This window comes from Seriola aureovittata, chromosome 10 (genome assembly GCF_021018895.1).
Source record: "Seriola aureovittata isolate HTS-2021-v1 ecotype China chromosome 10, ASM2101889v1, whole genome shotgun sequence".
Taxonomy (NCBI): Eukaryota; Metazoa; Chordata; class Actinopteri; order Carangiformes; family Carangidae; genus Seriola; species Seriola aureovittata.
This window is the reverse complement of record NC_079373.1, coordinates 18,790,254-18,805,852: the sequence shown is the minus strand read 5'-3', so window position 1 is coordinate 18,805,852 and position 15,599 is coordinate 18,790,254. Positions and strand designations below refer to the sequence as shown.

At 42.3% G+C, this 15,599-nt stretch overlaps 1 protein-coding gene across 2 annotated transcripts in view; it reads left to right on the top strand.

Annotated features, from left to right (window-relative positions):
• Positions 1-15,599, top strand: part of b4galnt4a (beta-1,4-N-acetyl-galactosaminyl transferase 4a) — a 127,950-nt gene that overhangs the window by 37,008 nt on the left and 75,343 nt on the right. For both annotated transcript variants that reach the window (XM_056387066.1, XM_056387067.1), the window contains exon 2: positions 5,421-5,533. In XM_056387066.1, the coding sequence (XP_056243041.1) occupies positions 5,421-5,533 (113 nt within the window). The remainder of the gene's footprint in view (positions 1-5,420; positions 5,534-15,599) is intronic.

Sequence of the window (15,599 nt, the reverse complement as noted above, 5' to 3'; positions counted from 1 at the left end):
TCTGCTGAAAGTGCAAGATAATATGAGGAGTGTCCTTTATCTTTAAAATATATTTGAATCTAATTTAGTTGCTCGTTTTCACAATGGCTTTACAAGGTGTTCACACGGCTTCACTTTGGGCAGAACTCCAAACACTATATCTGTAGAACAGCAGGCTCTGCTCATCACCTGGCTAATAATAAAGTGGTCTGAATACTTCCTGAAGCCACTGTATATCAGATCACATCATAATATGACAATTACACATGACGAATGCTAAATGGCAAAAAGAACAGTAATGAATATAATTGGTGAATTGTCTTTACTTGAGTAAGTATTTAAATAGCTCAGCTTTATGTTATTGGGTTTGGGATTGGATAAATCAAACATCACTTTGGGCTTTTGTTGTGTATTTGTAACTTGTAAAGTGTATATTTAATATACCTGTTTGTGTTTGTGATCTGTTGTTAGGCCTCCATTAAGGTTGCGTATTAAGTGTGCTTGACTGTGCCTTTTCAAAGGAGACCATGTGGGAGCTGCCTTCTATATATAACACTGGCAAATGAATTGTGATATTGACCGTTGGCATTTTCTGCAACCACTGTGAGCTGCTGTGTTTGATTGTATGCTGTTTTTTCCCCGCTGTTTTTTCCCCACTGTTTATCGGAGGGGCTGTTACATGGAGCAGATCCTAAGGGCTCCCGAACAGATTACTATTAGTTAATTTGTTATGACTGGGAGTTGTTGCGTATGCTCAGACTAAACTTGTCCTACTCAACCACCTCGGTTTTATTTATCTCTTCCTAAATGTTCATCTTTCTCGCCTTTTCTTTTCTAACTGCCCTTCGTTGCAGTTCTTGTAGCTGTTGCTGTACTCACTCCTTTGATTCTGTCATTAGCATTCTGCTGTATCACCATTCTGTCTATCACTTAACATACAGTGGAGCAGCGCCTCGCAGTGAGACCCAGCAGTTGTTGTCAGTCTCATTCAAAGATAAGACAAGACGCAGACACACAACACGCACACGCGTATGCATACATCGTATACACAAATATGTATAAATTGGCACACGTACAGCGGAGATGCGAGCTCTGACAGCCGCGGTTCTCTGAAAGCTATCGAGTTTAGAATATCATTAGTTTTAAAAGAGCAGCCATGCAAGGTGGAACTTATTACTCACTACTCAAAAGTAGAGGAAGCTAAGTTTCCCCCAGCCCCCGTCTCTATCTACAGATTCCACCCACATCAACCTTAGATACGACTCCTGTTTATAATGCTCTTTAATGTACTCTGTCACAGACTTAATCTACGAAACACTCCAAAAAAACAGTCACTATCTGTGTCCTCTGGAGGTTACAGAAGTTGCTCTCCGCTATCTTATCTGCACAGTAAATAGCTGTGCTGTTTTAGGACTTGGGGATATGAACGGATAACGCATAAGAGACATAAGAGAGGAGGCTCCTCAATCATTAGTATTCCGCCTGGTCTCCTGCTGGTGGTGGAGCGCGTAGTCTATTGGCTTCCATTAACCTGCCAGTCCACTCTCCATTACTTCATTAGAGCTAGCATGGAGGTTTGAGGAAGTCCCATCACAGTCCATGGACTGATTCCTGACTCGCTGCAGCTCCCCACGGGGGTCAGATTGAGCTCGCCTGGCGGCTGCTGCACGCTTCATCGTAGTTCACATGTGAGTGCATGGTGACAATGCATGCTGGTGGCTTAGGAGAACAGCGGTTCCATCCTCATGGCGTGTACGACTGATTCGCCACCACAATACCATTTCTTCATCAAACTGCTCCCTGAACGTTATTTATGACTCATTCTCATTGCGGCACGGCAGCTTTCAGTATCCACACTTGATGCATACATTTGGTTGGGACTCACACACTCATACACTCACACACAAACACAAACCTATTTTTTCAAGAGTGCTGAGGGATATGTTGGCAAAGGATGTTTGAACATTTGACCACAAATGTTGTGTCACACACACACACACACACACACACACACACACACAGACACACACACACACACACAAAGTGCTTTGCAGTTCTCATTATCTGCTCCTTTTGGGGAGATATTAGAAGAATATATTAGCAGTGAATGTTCTTTTTACATTTTACTGACATTTATTCATATAAAGTGACTCTTTCCTAAAGGTTGACTAATGATTTAATGGTAACTGTGATGATGTAAGTACCAGCAGGAAGGTATTTCCACGGTGCACTTCACCTAATTTTTTTAATTGATAACTGTTCTCTGGCTCTGTGTAGGCTACAGAGAAGCATATAGTACTTTTAGCGCTTAAGAACTTTTTTTTTTTTTTTTTTTGTCAGGAAAGAAGTTCAGTCAAAAATTATTCTCTTCACACTTCAAAAGATGATGCTTGAGGGACCTAAAAAGGAAGAGAAATGATTTGAAAGTGAATTCTTTGTTGAAGTTTTCTTCCTAATGTTGGTCGACAGCTTTCTGACATGTGGCTGATGTTTCCAGAGGTGATTTTCTTTGTCTCTCCCTCAATCTTGTCTCTATTTATGACATTACAGAAAGCTTGAATACTTGAATATTTCCTTGGCATGCAAATCACATTATATTGCGGTCAGCTTATGATGCATATGTGAAGATACTCTGTTTTTCTTTCTTTCTTTTTTTTTTTTTTTTAAATCTCGGAGGTCCCTTTTTATATGATAAACAACTCAAAAACATATATTATTCAGAGGTTATTTTCAGCACAAATTTCAGTGTCGGTTTCACCATTTCGGGGTTTGAACTTATCACTCATTTAATTTCCAAGTGGGACTGATGTGAGGTTTTTGTGTTCCTGTGCTCAATCATATTTAAGGTGATCACTTACATAAATGAGGCCGGGCAAAGGGGAATCTCACCTTGCTCCCTGGTGCATTGCCTGCTCGTAATAGTCTCAGATAAATGGTTAAAGGGAGATGTGCTGCCAGTTGACTCATGCAGTGACTCATGCGGTGTGTACGCAGAGGAAGAACGAAAATAAACAGCACAATGAAGCATAAGATAAATTGTACTGCATAAAGAAATTAATTTACTGTTTATTTTCCATTGGGGCTGCTTTTAGGTAATTTGTTATATTCTATTTGCCATGTCATATTCTTTGTTGGAAATGAAATGAAAAGACTGGAGCATCCTGAGGCATTTCTACTAAGACACACAGCTAAAACCTACATTTAGAACTTTTGACAAAGGAGGCTTTAGTTGTACACTGAGATCAAAACTTTGAAGTTGAAGTGTCCAGCTATTTTTGGCTCAACAATGGCAGGAAAGTCGGGCTTGAAGTGAGACGAGGTTTCAGCGCGTCTACTCTCTGGTGTTCGCTCTTTGATCTGGTGGTGCTTTGATAGACCCCGCAGGCCGTACTTAGACTGTCCATGTCAAGTTGGACGGCGGGCTGGCGGCTTTCACAGCACGGTTCCTGTGGCTCAAATGATAATGGAAAGCTTCCTCACCTTCCATTGTGTGGTCTTATGTTTATGTCTCGAACTTTTTCTGTGCAGAAAAAATACAACACAATATAAACTCACACAAGGGGAGAGAAAAGACGGGGAAACTGTTTGAAGGGGAATGCGTTATGAACATGGCAAGTTTCTCCTCTGTTTCGGTTATTCAGCAAAAGGAGATGATTTTTCAGATCAAAGCAGATTCTTACTACAGTTGTCTGGAATCAGTGGAATTGCAGAGGGAATAGAGGGAGACAGGCGAGATGATATCCAAACAAAAGAGGAAAACAGATCATCTACACAGATTATGTTTGCCGGAGACTGTCATGAGAGACGGTACAAGTTGTACAAGAGAAGAACTTTAACTTTTGCCACATTTTATTTCTATTTTCGACTTTGATTGTCTCTCGCAGTAGGTCAGCCGTCTCCTCTCTTTTTTTTTGCTCTGTCTCTGTACATGAATGTGAGCATGCACTGTACACCCATCTGCCTTTTTCTCTCCTCCTTGACCACATCAGCCTCCCAGCAGCTCCACCCCGACACACACACACACACACACACACGCATGCACACACACACACACCACTTACCCCAAAGCCCCCCATCTAATTCAGCCCACTCAGACTCATTGTTAAGGGGACATATTGGAAAACCATTAGTACTCATTATGCTTTATAGCCACTCGTTCTCCCCTCTCTCTTTTAATCACAATCCATCCCCTCGTGTGTGTGTGTGTGTGTGTGTGTGTGTGTGTGTGTGTGTGTGTGTGTGTGTGTGTGTGTGTGTGGCTGTATGCATGTGCATACACTACAGCCACCCCTGCTCAGCAGACAGTAATGAACCACTTTCGCTGTAATGCATTTGGGACACCAAAAATTCACCCACTCCCCAGCTTTTTATAGGGGAGTCAATGGCACAGGCGCCACCTTTTATGGCAGCCCATCTGAGCTGCAGCAATGTTGTGCATTCATGAACCATGTCAGCCAAATGGGATCGAATGCAGTACAATACAAATAAAAAGAAATTGGAGTGAATAGGGTATGGATTCCCTTTTTTATATGAACTCCTCGTAGAGGCAGAAACCCTTATAGGAAACTTTATGAGTATCCATTCAGTCCTTGTAACTCCAAATAACCTGGCTCTCATAAAGTGTTGAATATCCCGTACTGCTCTGTACTGAATTGTGCTCAGGTTTGATCGTCCATGACACTGTGTGCGTGTGTGTATGTATGTGCGTTGTGTTATGCAGGCAGCACAAAGAGATTTACCAGTTTTGACCATATGCTCTGTGACGGACCCACAAACACACACACACACACACACACACACACACACACACACACACACACCCACACACACATAAACACACACACTCGTAATGAGTGGATTTAAATTCCGGTTGTTCTCTCCCGGCCAAGGCAACTGTCATCATTGTGCAGCAAAAGTCCCATAATCCATCTGTGGCATGACAGCATCCTAACAGCTCCACTCCACAGCAAGAAAAGCTATTCTTTATGTCTCTCCATTTCTCAATCTCTTCCTCTTTTTTTTTTCTTCTCCATTTTCACTCCCCCCCCTCTTCACATTTCCCCTCTGGACTGGCTCTTATTATTCTCTCTTGTCTCTTTTCACTTTTCTAGTTACATTTTTTTTCCACTTAATCTTCTTTTCTGTGGAAAGTTTTATCTGGGTTTGATTACAGTTGAGAGGCTCAGTAGGAAGGAAAGTGAGTGATAGCTCGCAATTATTGTTGACCACGTTGACGATGGATAATAATGGAGATATTCATAATTATAATTATGCTATCGGTGATGATGATGATAATGATAGCGATCGGAATGACAATGATGCTGTTAACGATGATTAAAATGGAGATGAGGATGATGACAATGAGGATGATGATGACTGTGGTGATGATGATGGTGCTTGCTGGCTTTCCGACCCGTGTCCATGTTTTCACCTTGGCCCAGATGGAGAGAGACAGACGGAGGGGACGGACGCCAGCCGTAAGAGGGACACTCGCTCCTCAGCCGGCCACCACAAGAGTGAGGACACCAGCGACAGCAGGGAGGACGAGGCGGCAGTGAGTCTTTCTTTCTTTTGCTTTCTGTCTTCTTTTCTGTCTCACCACTCTGGACCGAATGTTAATGTGATGCCTAAACATGCTCACCCTCCCTCACCCACATCCCTCTGACTAAGCAACAATGAGGCTTATTGCTTACAGTGGGAGGGATGAAATTCCTGAAAGCCAGAAATAAGTAAAAGTACAGATACTGTATCTTACCAGAAAACAACTTTGGTTTTTAGAATATTACTTGAGTAAAAGTCCTAAAGTAGCTGATATTTCCAGTACTTGAGTATAAAAAGTAATTTCCTGATATTAAATGTAAGTAATGAAAGTAATAGTACAAATAAATGCTGCTAATAAAAAAGCAAGCACTATCTTAAAAATGGAGCACATCTCTCCCAAGTTATTTTTTTGGGGCTTTTTTATGCCTTTATTAAAGTAGCAGTAAGAGAGAGACAGGAAAGTTGGGGGTGAGAGAGAGATTCCCCCTTCCCTTCCTCCTTCCCTCCTCCCTTCCTTCCCTACAGTAACAACTCAGTCATTACTTTAAATTGAGAACATTTGCCGTTCATCTTCAACAGAATTTGGTTTTCAAAACTACGAGAATTCAATCCCGCTCTTCTTGAGCTGAAGTCCAACATCATCAGGCTACCAAATTCCTTCCTATTTTATTTTGAAGGAACAAAGTCATGAAGATGCTTAGGGGAAACGTATTGGAGTAAAAATTTTCACATTTTATTTACGAAATGCAGCGGAGTAAAAGTGAAAGTTGACGAAATATAAAAATTCATGTAGGCACTCCTAAAAAACAGTTATGTATTGTAAGTATTGTTTGTTTGTTACACAAACACCACTGATTGCTCATGTGTGTGGAGGAGCTCATCAGCACTGCAACAATCACTCTTCAGATCTTAATTATCATCAAACACATTGGGCTCCTTTCTCTGTGCACCCACTGATTAGTGCTCGAAAAAAAAAAAAAACAGCACCCTCCTTTCATAATGGAAAAGAGATTAGGGATGAAGCAAAACAGAATCTGCATACAGGTGAAGGTTTTTATGAAATGGGCTGATGCAGAGGGGTCAGATTTCATCATTTAAAAACTTTCCTTTTAACTGAAACCCATCTACAGCTTCACCTCGTGACCCCGCCCACTACAGTGAATTTTATTATTGTTTCCAGTTCAAAATATATTGTGAATACATCATGCAATTTAACCTCCTCCTCCAGGATTTATTTCTGCGACAGTGTTAATCCTGAGAGATGTCAAATTAAACAGACACTGATATCAAACAGGAGAACATGAGACAGAGTTTGGACCACTGCCAGAGATCATTCACACTTGGTACGTGCTGCAGTAAACCACTGAGACAATCTCAAGCTTTACTCTCGGCTCCCCTGACAGTGGCTGGATTTTAGGGTTAAGTACAGCAATTCTAGACTCACAGAGAAGTTTCAGGCTACTCCAGAACCTGCAGAGAAAAAAATTGCTCCAACTGTGTGGTGAGATGCCAAACTCCTGTTGGTTCCAACAAGCGGTCCAAATGGGGATTATTATCAAAATTCCTCCTCCTCCAAAAAAAAAAGAAACTGCTGTCATAATTTTTTGACAACGCAGCTTTCCAAATCTGTACTAAGCTCTGTGTGCAAATGTTTACAGTCTGATCTGAATGTCTGCGGAGACGGATTACAAAGAGAAATATCTTGCTAGCTCATGCTTAGAAGGGATAATTGGGGTGAGGGGCCTGCTACACTCAGGAAATGTTGATTTTATACACAACTGCTTATTTGTGGTTGTCTGTTCTCTGCAGGACAACAGGTTTTAATTCCAAAATTTGATGAGAAAGCATTGACAATAAGAGTTTGTGTCTCAGGGTGTGAAACTACAAGGAGCAGTCAGAAACACCTCTCCTGTGCTGCGCTCTTTTATCTCTCTTACACAAATGATATGAAGCCGTTTTCTGTCTATGTCAGTAAAGTAGAAAAAAAAGAAGACACTTTTAAAACTCTCAAGATTCACCACTAATCGTTTGGCCTTGAGACAGGCAATTTATTATCAGCCCCTCCTCCCTCAGCCTCACTCGATGGGGTCCCTACCCCAGTACTTGCCACTCATGTTGACAGACTGTCTACCTTGAAGTAGTATCTTGCCTGAGACTCGTTTATTGGTACAACTACCTGAAGTGCTGAATAATCAGGCCACGAAGGCAAACAATCCGCATCAATTAAATGTTCACTGCGTGCTTGGCCGTGCGGAATGTTTGATGTTGAAAGAGACCAAAACCACTGAAGAGCGAGGGCCGTGGACGGACACAGATTAATGAGCTGTATCAGGTCTAGTTATTGGTATTTTGATAATAAAAAAGCTTTTACGTCTCTGCCTGCTAGATAGGATCATTACCCAGAGCTATAAAGGAAGTCCCTGCGAAGGTGCTGTATGTGGAGTGAATTCAGATGAATTAGACAGTTAACAATAAGTAAGATTCGAGTTTATTCTAAATGTTGTTTTACTTTAATCAGGAAGTGGCACCCGACCGGGACCCGATTTTAAATATCCATGCTGATTGTGGTCCGGAGACACTCACTGAGCACCTTTATCACACCTGCTTATTCATTCAGTCATCCAGTCAGCCAATCATGTGGCAGCAGTGCAGTGCATGAAATCCTGCAGGTACAGGTCAGGAGCTTCACTGAGATCACATTTCCTCCCATCAGAATGGGAGGAAATGTGATCTCAGTTGCTTCGATGTGGACTGTAGAGTTCGCTCAGAATGGTGCAAAAAAACATCTAGTGAGCAGCCGTTCTATGGATGGGAACACCATCCACAATAACAGAGGTCAGAGGAGAATGACCAGACTGGTTGGAGCTGACAGAAAGGCTACGGTAACTCAGATAACCACTCTTTACAGCGATGGTGAGCATCTCAGAATGCACAACACGTTGGGCCCTGAGGTTCACGTCAGGTTGAAGACGGTTCACGTCAGGTTGAAGACTGGAAAAAAAACGTAGCCTGGTGTGATGAATCTGGATTTCTGCTGAGGCACACAGATGGCGGGGTCAGAATTTGGCATCAACAGCATGAATCCATGAACCTGCCTTGTGTCGACAGTCCAGGCTGGTGGTGGTGTAATGGTTTGGGGAATGTTTTCTTGGCTCACATTAGGCCCCTTAATACCAATCAATCATTGTTTTGAATGCCGCAGGCTATCTGAGTGTTGTTGTCGACCATGTGCATCCCTTTATGGCCACAGTTTAACACCTCTTAACGGCTACATACAGCAGGATAATGCTCCGTGTCACAAAGCAAAAGTCTCTCAAACTGGTTTGGCAGTGTGAACAAGCTGACAAATTTGCACAAATGATGTGATTCAATCATGTCAACATGGAGCAGAAGTTTCCGACATCTTGCGGCCGTGAAGGACCGAGGCGGTTTTAGAGCAACTGGAGGACCCTACCCAGTATTAGTATGGTGTTCCTGATAGTGCTGAGAGATTATATTTTCCTGTATCATATCACAGTCCAACTGATTTCTGACCTGCATGTGCAGTAGTAACAATGTTATTGGGAGTGTAACATCACTCTAATACACCATACATGTACTTGGCCAGACACAATCTGTAGCTGCAGGAGTTTAAACGAAGTTAAAAGTTAAAACCTAAATTGTTACGATATTGCTGTGCGGCTGTCGACTATAGCCACGGGGGGAACAGCAAAGAAAAGAGGACGATACATCTCATTCTATAAAATGCAGTCGTCTTCAAAATCGATTTAAGCGAAGGCTTTAGGAAATGTGCTTGAAGAGATAAGAGTCATGAGGGGAAGTCGGCAGGGGTGTTTCTGAACGGCCCTCCTCTAAACTCTAAACCTGCCTGATAGCGTTAGGACTCCTCTTCTGTAGCAGTCAAATGAAAAGCGGCTCTCAGGATGAGTCAGTCTCGTGCACTGAAGCTCAAATATTCAGCTGCACTGTAAGCATTCTGCTGAAGTCACTGAAAATGTGTCAGAAAGTTTATGGCACGCTCTTTATGAATTTTAATGGCCTCGCTTTGTCATTTGCTCCCTAAACAACGAGTGATGGATTTGGATTGCATCAAATAATGATCACTTAGATGAACTGTGCTCATACTTGGATGGTAAACACGCTGTAAATCATCACAATTACAGTATAGGAGATAGGATTGGCCCGCTACAGGAGGTGCTTATTTGGATTTATGATCTTGAGAGGATAAGACTGGGATCCATTTATGGTTGTCTATAACACCGCTCTATTGGTAACAAGCACTACGTTGTAGCCTTTCAAATGTGTGTGCGTGTGTGTGCATGTCAACACAGCTCACCCTTAAGATCTTTCTGTTCGGCTCTATAGCCACATCTCTCTCCATCTATAATTTACATGCCCATTTACTAGCTCTCTTTGTTCCAGCAATTCTTGACCTGAGTGTGCATGTGTGTGTACGTAGTATACTATGTCTCGCAGACCTCCAGACTTGGCTGCTCATACGGCACCGAGATCTCGAGGAAATGCAAAGCGACGTAATGTGAGGCTGCTCCAGTGAGAGCTTTCCTTCACTTGCAAAATGTCAGTGCCAAAGGTCAAAGCTGTAGTCTGTGTTTCCAGGCCTGATAGCCTGAGATAAGTTACACACTGGATGTGTATGTGTCTTAGAGGGAGAGATAGAGAGAGAGAGAGAGAGAGAGAGAGAGAGAGAGAGAGAGAGAGAGAGAGAAGGGGGGATGTTTAAGTGTGTTTAATGTGCTGTAATATGGGTCAGAGGGACAGAGGGAGAGTTTGCCTCCTCTATTAAGCTCCTCTAATGTTTTGTAAAGCTGCCCAGTAAGGTTACACACACACACACACACACACTCACACAGATATATATATCTATATATAAATATATAGATATACATACACATTGCTTACTGCGTAAATTGATTTAACGAGGACTTTTATAAGACCTGCACGCATGTTGGGTCTCTAAATGACAGTCGTCTGTCAAATAAAGTCACTTTTCATCTCTCTGTTTCTCTCACAAACACAAGTGCAAGCGACAGAGAGAGAGTGGCATCCTTGGTGTGAGTAAAGGCTTCTGATAAAAGCCTTGTAAATACGTCCAGCGCCTCTCTTGTTTGTTGCCAAATGGATACAGAAAGCGGTAGCAGGAGAGAGGAACCACAGGGAGTGTTAAACTGGCAACATTTGATGGAAGTAGGAAAAATAAAAAAATTAAAAACATGTAGAGGACAGACAAAAGACAGGCCAGTAGTTGATTGAAGGAAACGCAAGAAAATCAGGAGTTAAGAGGGGTGGGAAGATGTGGAGCTGGATCTTCTGTAGAGGAAGTAATTACATTTCCTCAGCCTCAGTGAAAGGCTGTGACTGAGCAGCAAATGTTTGCCTCTGCACCTTTCTTTCTTTGCCTGCAAATCACTAAAATTGCAGCTTAAATAGTTGACGGAGTGTGTCGGGGGGAGGGGGGTTGGCAATTACAGGGACTGACTTGGGGTGGTTTTTATTTTTTTGAAAGACATGGAAAATCTCTCTGGCCACCTGCTTTTCAGGCAATAGATTTACACTGTCTCAAGGTGTTTTTGTGTGTGTGTGTAGTTGTGTGTTTGTGTGTGTGCCACCTCCAGGGGAGCCTCTAAATGGTTACCACTTTGTCTGACAGGCTGACATTAAGGTTTTATAAAACAGGGAGCACTTTTGTTCTCATGCCATTCGGTGCTTACATATGACCATGCATGTGGGGACGTGTGTGTATGTTCCTGTGTGTCTTGTTAATATGGATGAGATGTGGATTCTGTGCTCTGCGTCTTCCTTTTCCTGTCTGTCGGGGATTGCTTTTGTGGGTCCGCCCCTTCATCTCGTGTTCAGGATGAGAGGGATGAACGATGAAGGCAAAAAAGAGGAGGGTTGGGGTCTCCACAGGAAACAAAAAGGCTGGAGGACAAAAAGAGACAGAGGAGAGGAGAAGATTGGATGAAAATGGAAATCATTAACGTTGACTGAAAGATAAACGAAGGACCACTTGTGTCGCTGACGTTGGGTAGATGGGTTGCTCAGACAGACACGCGAAGGAAAACTGAGGAAGAAAAATATATACATGGCCTTAAAATAACAATATATAAATGTATGGTAATAAGATTAGTTTTCACAATATATGCTGTATTTTCATATAGTGTACAATATATTCTGTATGATAATGTGAAAACAATATAATTGTGATATTATTATACAGTATTATTATATTATACATTTCAGCTGGTGTGGTCAGATTTATACATATGATAGCAGCAGGAATAAAAAGCAGAGCTGTGGCTCTGCTCTGTAAAATAACTGTCTGTGATGTAAAGGGACTTGCTGTAATGACGGTTGTCAGCTGATCAATACAGTGCATGAACAATGCACAAACAATGCGGACTGTATTGAGTAAAACATGTGTCCAGCTGCTGTTTGACGTGGAGTTGTCTGCTCTCCTCTGTTTGTTTCTTCTCCCACGACCCCCCCACCCCACGACTGAAAATAACTGCACCTTTTGCCTCTTCTCTTCATAACTTGTAAGAACTCAGAATTTTTTTCTTTTTTACGGACCGTGCAGTTTTTAAGAGATACTGCAATGCGAACCTGCCGTGTCACAGACATATAGCTCATTTCACAATTTCAAACGTGTTTAATACTATCGTAAGTTTTTTAGTCTTGGCTCATTCAAAGAGTTAAATGACGCTTTCTCCAACAGGAAGCAGCAAACCCAGTTGATATTGAATACATAAGAGAGGCAAGGGCAATTGGACCACAAGGAAAAAATTTTGAAATAAAACAGGGAATTATAAATACCAATTTTAGGGGCAGATCATGACAATAATATTGTTGAGTCACTAACTTTATTTAATAATAATAATGATAATAATAATGATGATGATGATGTAGAATTTCAAACAGCAAAAGGCGTGATGGAAAGGAATCTAATCTTGCAAATAGTGACCCTGCAAGATCCCCGGTCTTTACAAAATCTTATAGAGTGTGACTAAAAACTCTTGTCTTTAGATGTGAGAGAGTGTCAGACTTTAGTCTTTTTAAAGTCTTTTCAAAGTGTTCTAGTGTAGTGGTTTATTTTCTGCATAATCACAGGCAATGAAAAATGTCTTTAAGTGTCAGGTTAATAAATCTATGATGGACTGATATCTTAAAAACCCTATGTTAATGACCAACACACACACACACACACACACACACACAGAGAAGGCCAACAATTCTCAGTGCAGAGACATTAATAAGACAGTGGACAATAAAGCCCAGTTAGCCAAGGTAAAGGCCTGCAAACGAGGTCGAGGAGGGGAGAGGAGAGGAGGGGAGAGGGAAGGAGGGCAAATGTGAGGAGATATTTCACAGGAGGGTTGAGAGAAAGGGCTGCACCATTGTCTTTCACCTGACGGAGATTTTAATCATTGTGGCAATTTTGAAGCAGCTCATAAACCGTAGAAGCCAGGCCTCATTGTTAACCTCCAATTGCTTCCAGGGCTGTAAATATGGCCGCCTCACATCGCTCCGGCCTTGCTGATAGTTTATGGGAGATGGGATGGAGCTGGCACCGGGAGCCTTCCCTGAGAATGATGAGGAGCAGAGAGCATGGAGTGACTAGTAAATAAACACATGGCTGATCAGCGAGACTCAACTGCACAACACAGGCTTGGCTGTCATGATACAATGCTGTGACTACTAGCTGGGTATTAGGCTTCGTGTAATCTGTAAATGGACCCAAACATAGGGATTAGCGTCATAGCGTCATTGCTCAATTTGACATTTAGACTTGACCGTGGAGATCAGTGATACATGACTCATTTTTCCAGGTACCCATCACATTTATTTAGCATCTCAGTGTTGTCACGGATTTAAAAAGGATAGTCGGCGAGCGATTTAGGGTGATGACTCCAGGTGGTGAGTCAGTGGCCTCGTCTCTGACATTTGGTTGACAGAGTTCTCTCCTGCTGGCTGATTGGATCCACAGCCAGCCAAGTGGAAATGGATCTCCCATGAGGCATTTGGTACATCAGCCTGAGCACCCTAGCCCAGGATGTCTGAGCTTGCACTTTTTGTTTTCTCTGTTTCTAAAAAAAGTTTGATGAAATTTTTGTCCTTAATCAAGGACTCCACTGCCAACTTGGTCCAGAGAGTCCCTCAAAGCACTGCTACAGGTTGACAGTTTAAATGGAAGATAATAGAGCAATTATTGTGGATTCTAAGAAAGCAAGGCAGTAAGCTGTAAAATATGAACCTGTGACAGCTTGAACAGCAGAAGGATAAGAGAGAGGAACTTACACAGTGACGTTTGCAACATGAATGACAAACACACAATAATCGCCTACAGCCCAAACAGAGGTGACAATGAAGTAGTAGTTGTGACACAATTCTCAAGCATGGATGAGATCTGATTGTGTAACACTGAGACTTCGGCTTTGAAACTCTGATCTGGAGCAGTTCCAGCACCCAAGATGTACAGAAAAAGGCATGTGGACACAGTTAGCTATTGTTATACTTGAGATGAATCGAATGTGACAGTGAAGTTGTTTGGATCTTAACAAGAAACTAACCAGAGTTACTGTCGGGAGGAAAGTTTTCCATTGCTGTCTATAGACTGGCCTCAGATTCCTAAGGTCTGCAGAGTTTCTCCAAAACTCGCCTGTACAACGCATTAAAGGGTAAATCCAATTTTTTTTTGGTGTTCCTACGGTAATAATAATAACGAATGATAAGAAGATTGTGCTCACTGAGTTAATAGTCTTTGCTAAACTACGCTACGCTTGAGGATGCAGGAAACAGTTGATCATGTTTTAAATCAGGTACTGTGAGGCAAACGTCTATGAAAGAGAAGACATAGGTGATTGGTAAAATCATTATTCAAACTGTCCATTGTAAAAATCCATCATGGTAGAACTTTAACTGTGTAAACATACCTGCCATAGTTGTGCACACACATGGTTTTGCTGTGTAACGACAGATTACTACTGATGTTTGAGTTGTGCTAACCTTAACTTTTACCCCCAAACAAAGTGGTAATGTTGGCCACAGCTTCAAAAATGAGACCCAAGTCCACTCCATCTATACCGCTAATCCTTATAAGGGTCGCGGGAGGGCTGGAGCCAATCCCAGCTGACATTGAGCGAGGGCGGGGTACAGGTCGCCAGTCTATGGCATATAGAGATAAACGAGCATTCACACTCTCATTCACACCTGTGGGTACTTTAGAGTCGCCAGTTAACCTAGTGTGCATGTTTTTGGACTGTGGCGACAAACGCCTCAACTGGGGTTTGAAACCAGACCCTTCTTGCTGCGAGGCGACAGTGCAAACAATTGCTCCAGCATGCTGCCAAGTCATAATAAGTCATTTTTAAAATTTAAGTTTGTCGTTCCATTACTGTAGTCTTTTTTTAAGTACTGGTCCTTATGCAGCAACGCATAGCCCCTTGATAATTAATGTTCCCTTGAATGTACATGATTTCACTTCAAACAGCTTGGTTTAGCCACCAGCCTCTGATAACTAGCTGTAATCCTACAAATAGTGAGTCCTTCCCCGTCATTTTTCAAGCTTAGGAGTGTTGACAGCTCCGTTATATGAGGTTGTTTGAGGGTTCAGTCCGGAATTGTTTTTCCTCCGGGTGCTTCAGTGCTCTCACCCAGTCTCACTATCACCTCTTAGGCATTTGTCAGCCTGGTGCTGGTTCACAGACGGTGGAGATCCGAGCTATGGGCCTGCAATAAACACCCAGGCAGGGCTCCAGCACTGAGGTCTGCGCTGCCTTCATACTCTGCTACCTACGACCAGATGCCAACAGAGTGGAAGCCTGTTTCTCAAGCCCAGCAGCTTGGTGTGCTCATTGCAGTGTACTGTAACATGCACACAAACAGCCGTGCAGACACACTGTAGAAATATTTCTCAAAATGGACAGCTGAGTACGATACGTACGTCCTCGCACCAACTAAATTATCTCTTTTCCTTCTTAAACATTAAGAGCATTTAGCTTTATTTCCGTCCTCCATATCCCAGATAGGGAGGAAAAGAATTACACACCGGGATCATGCTC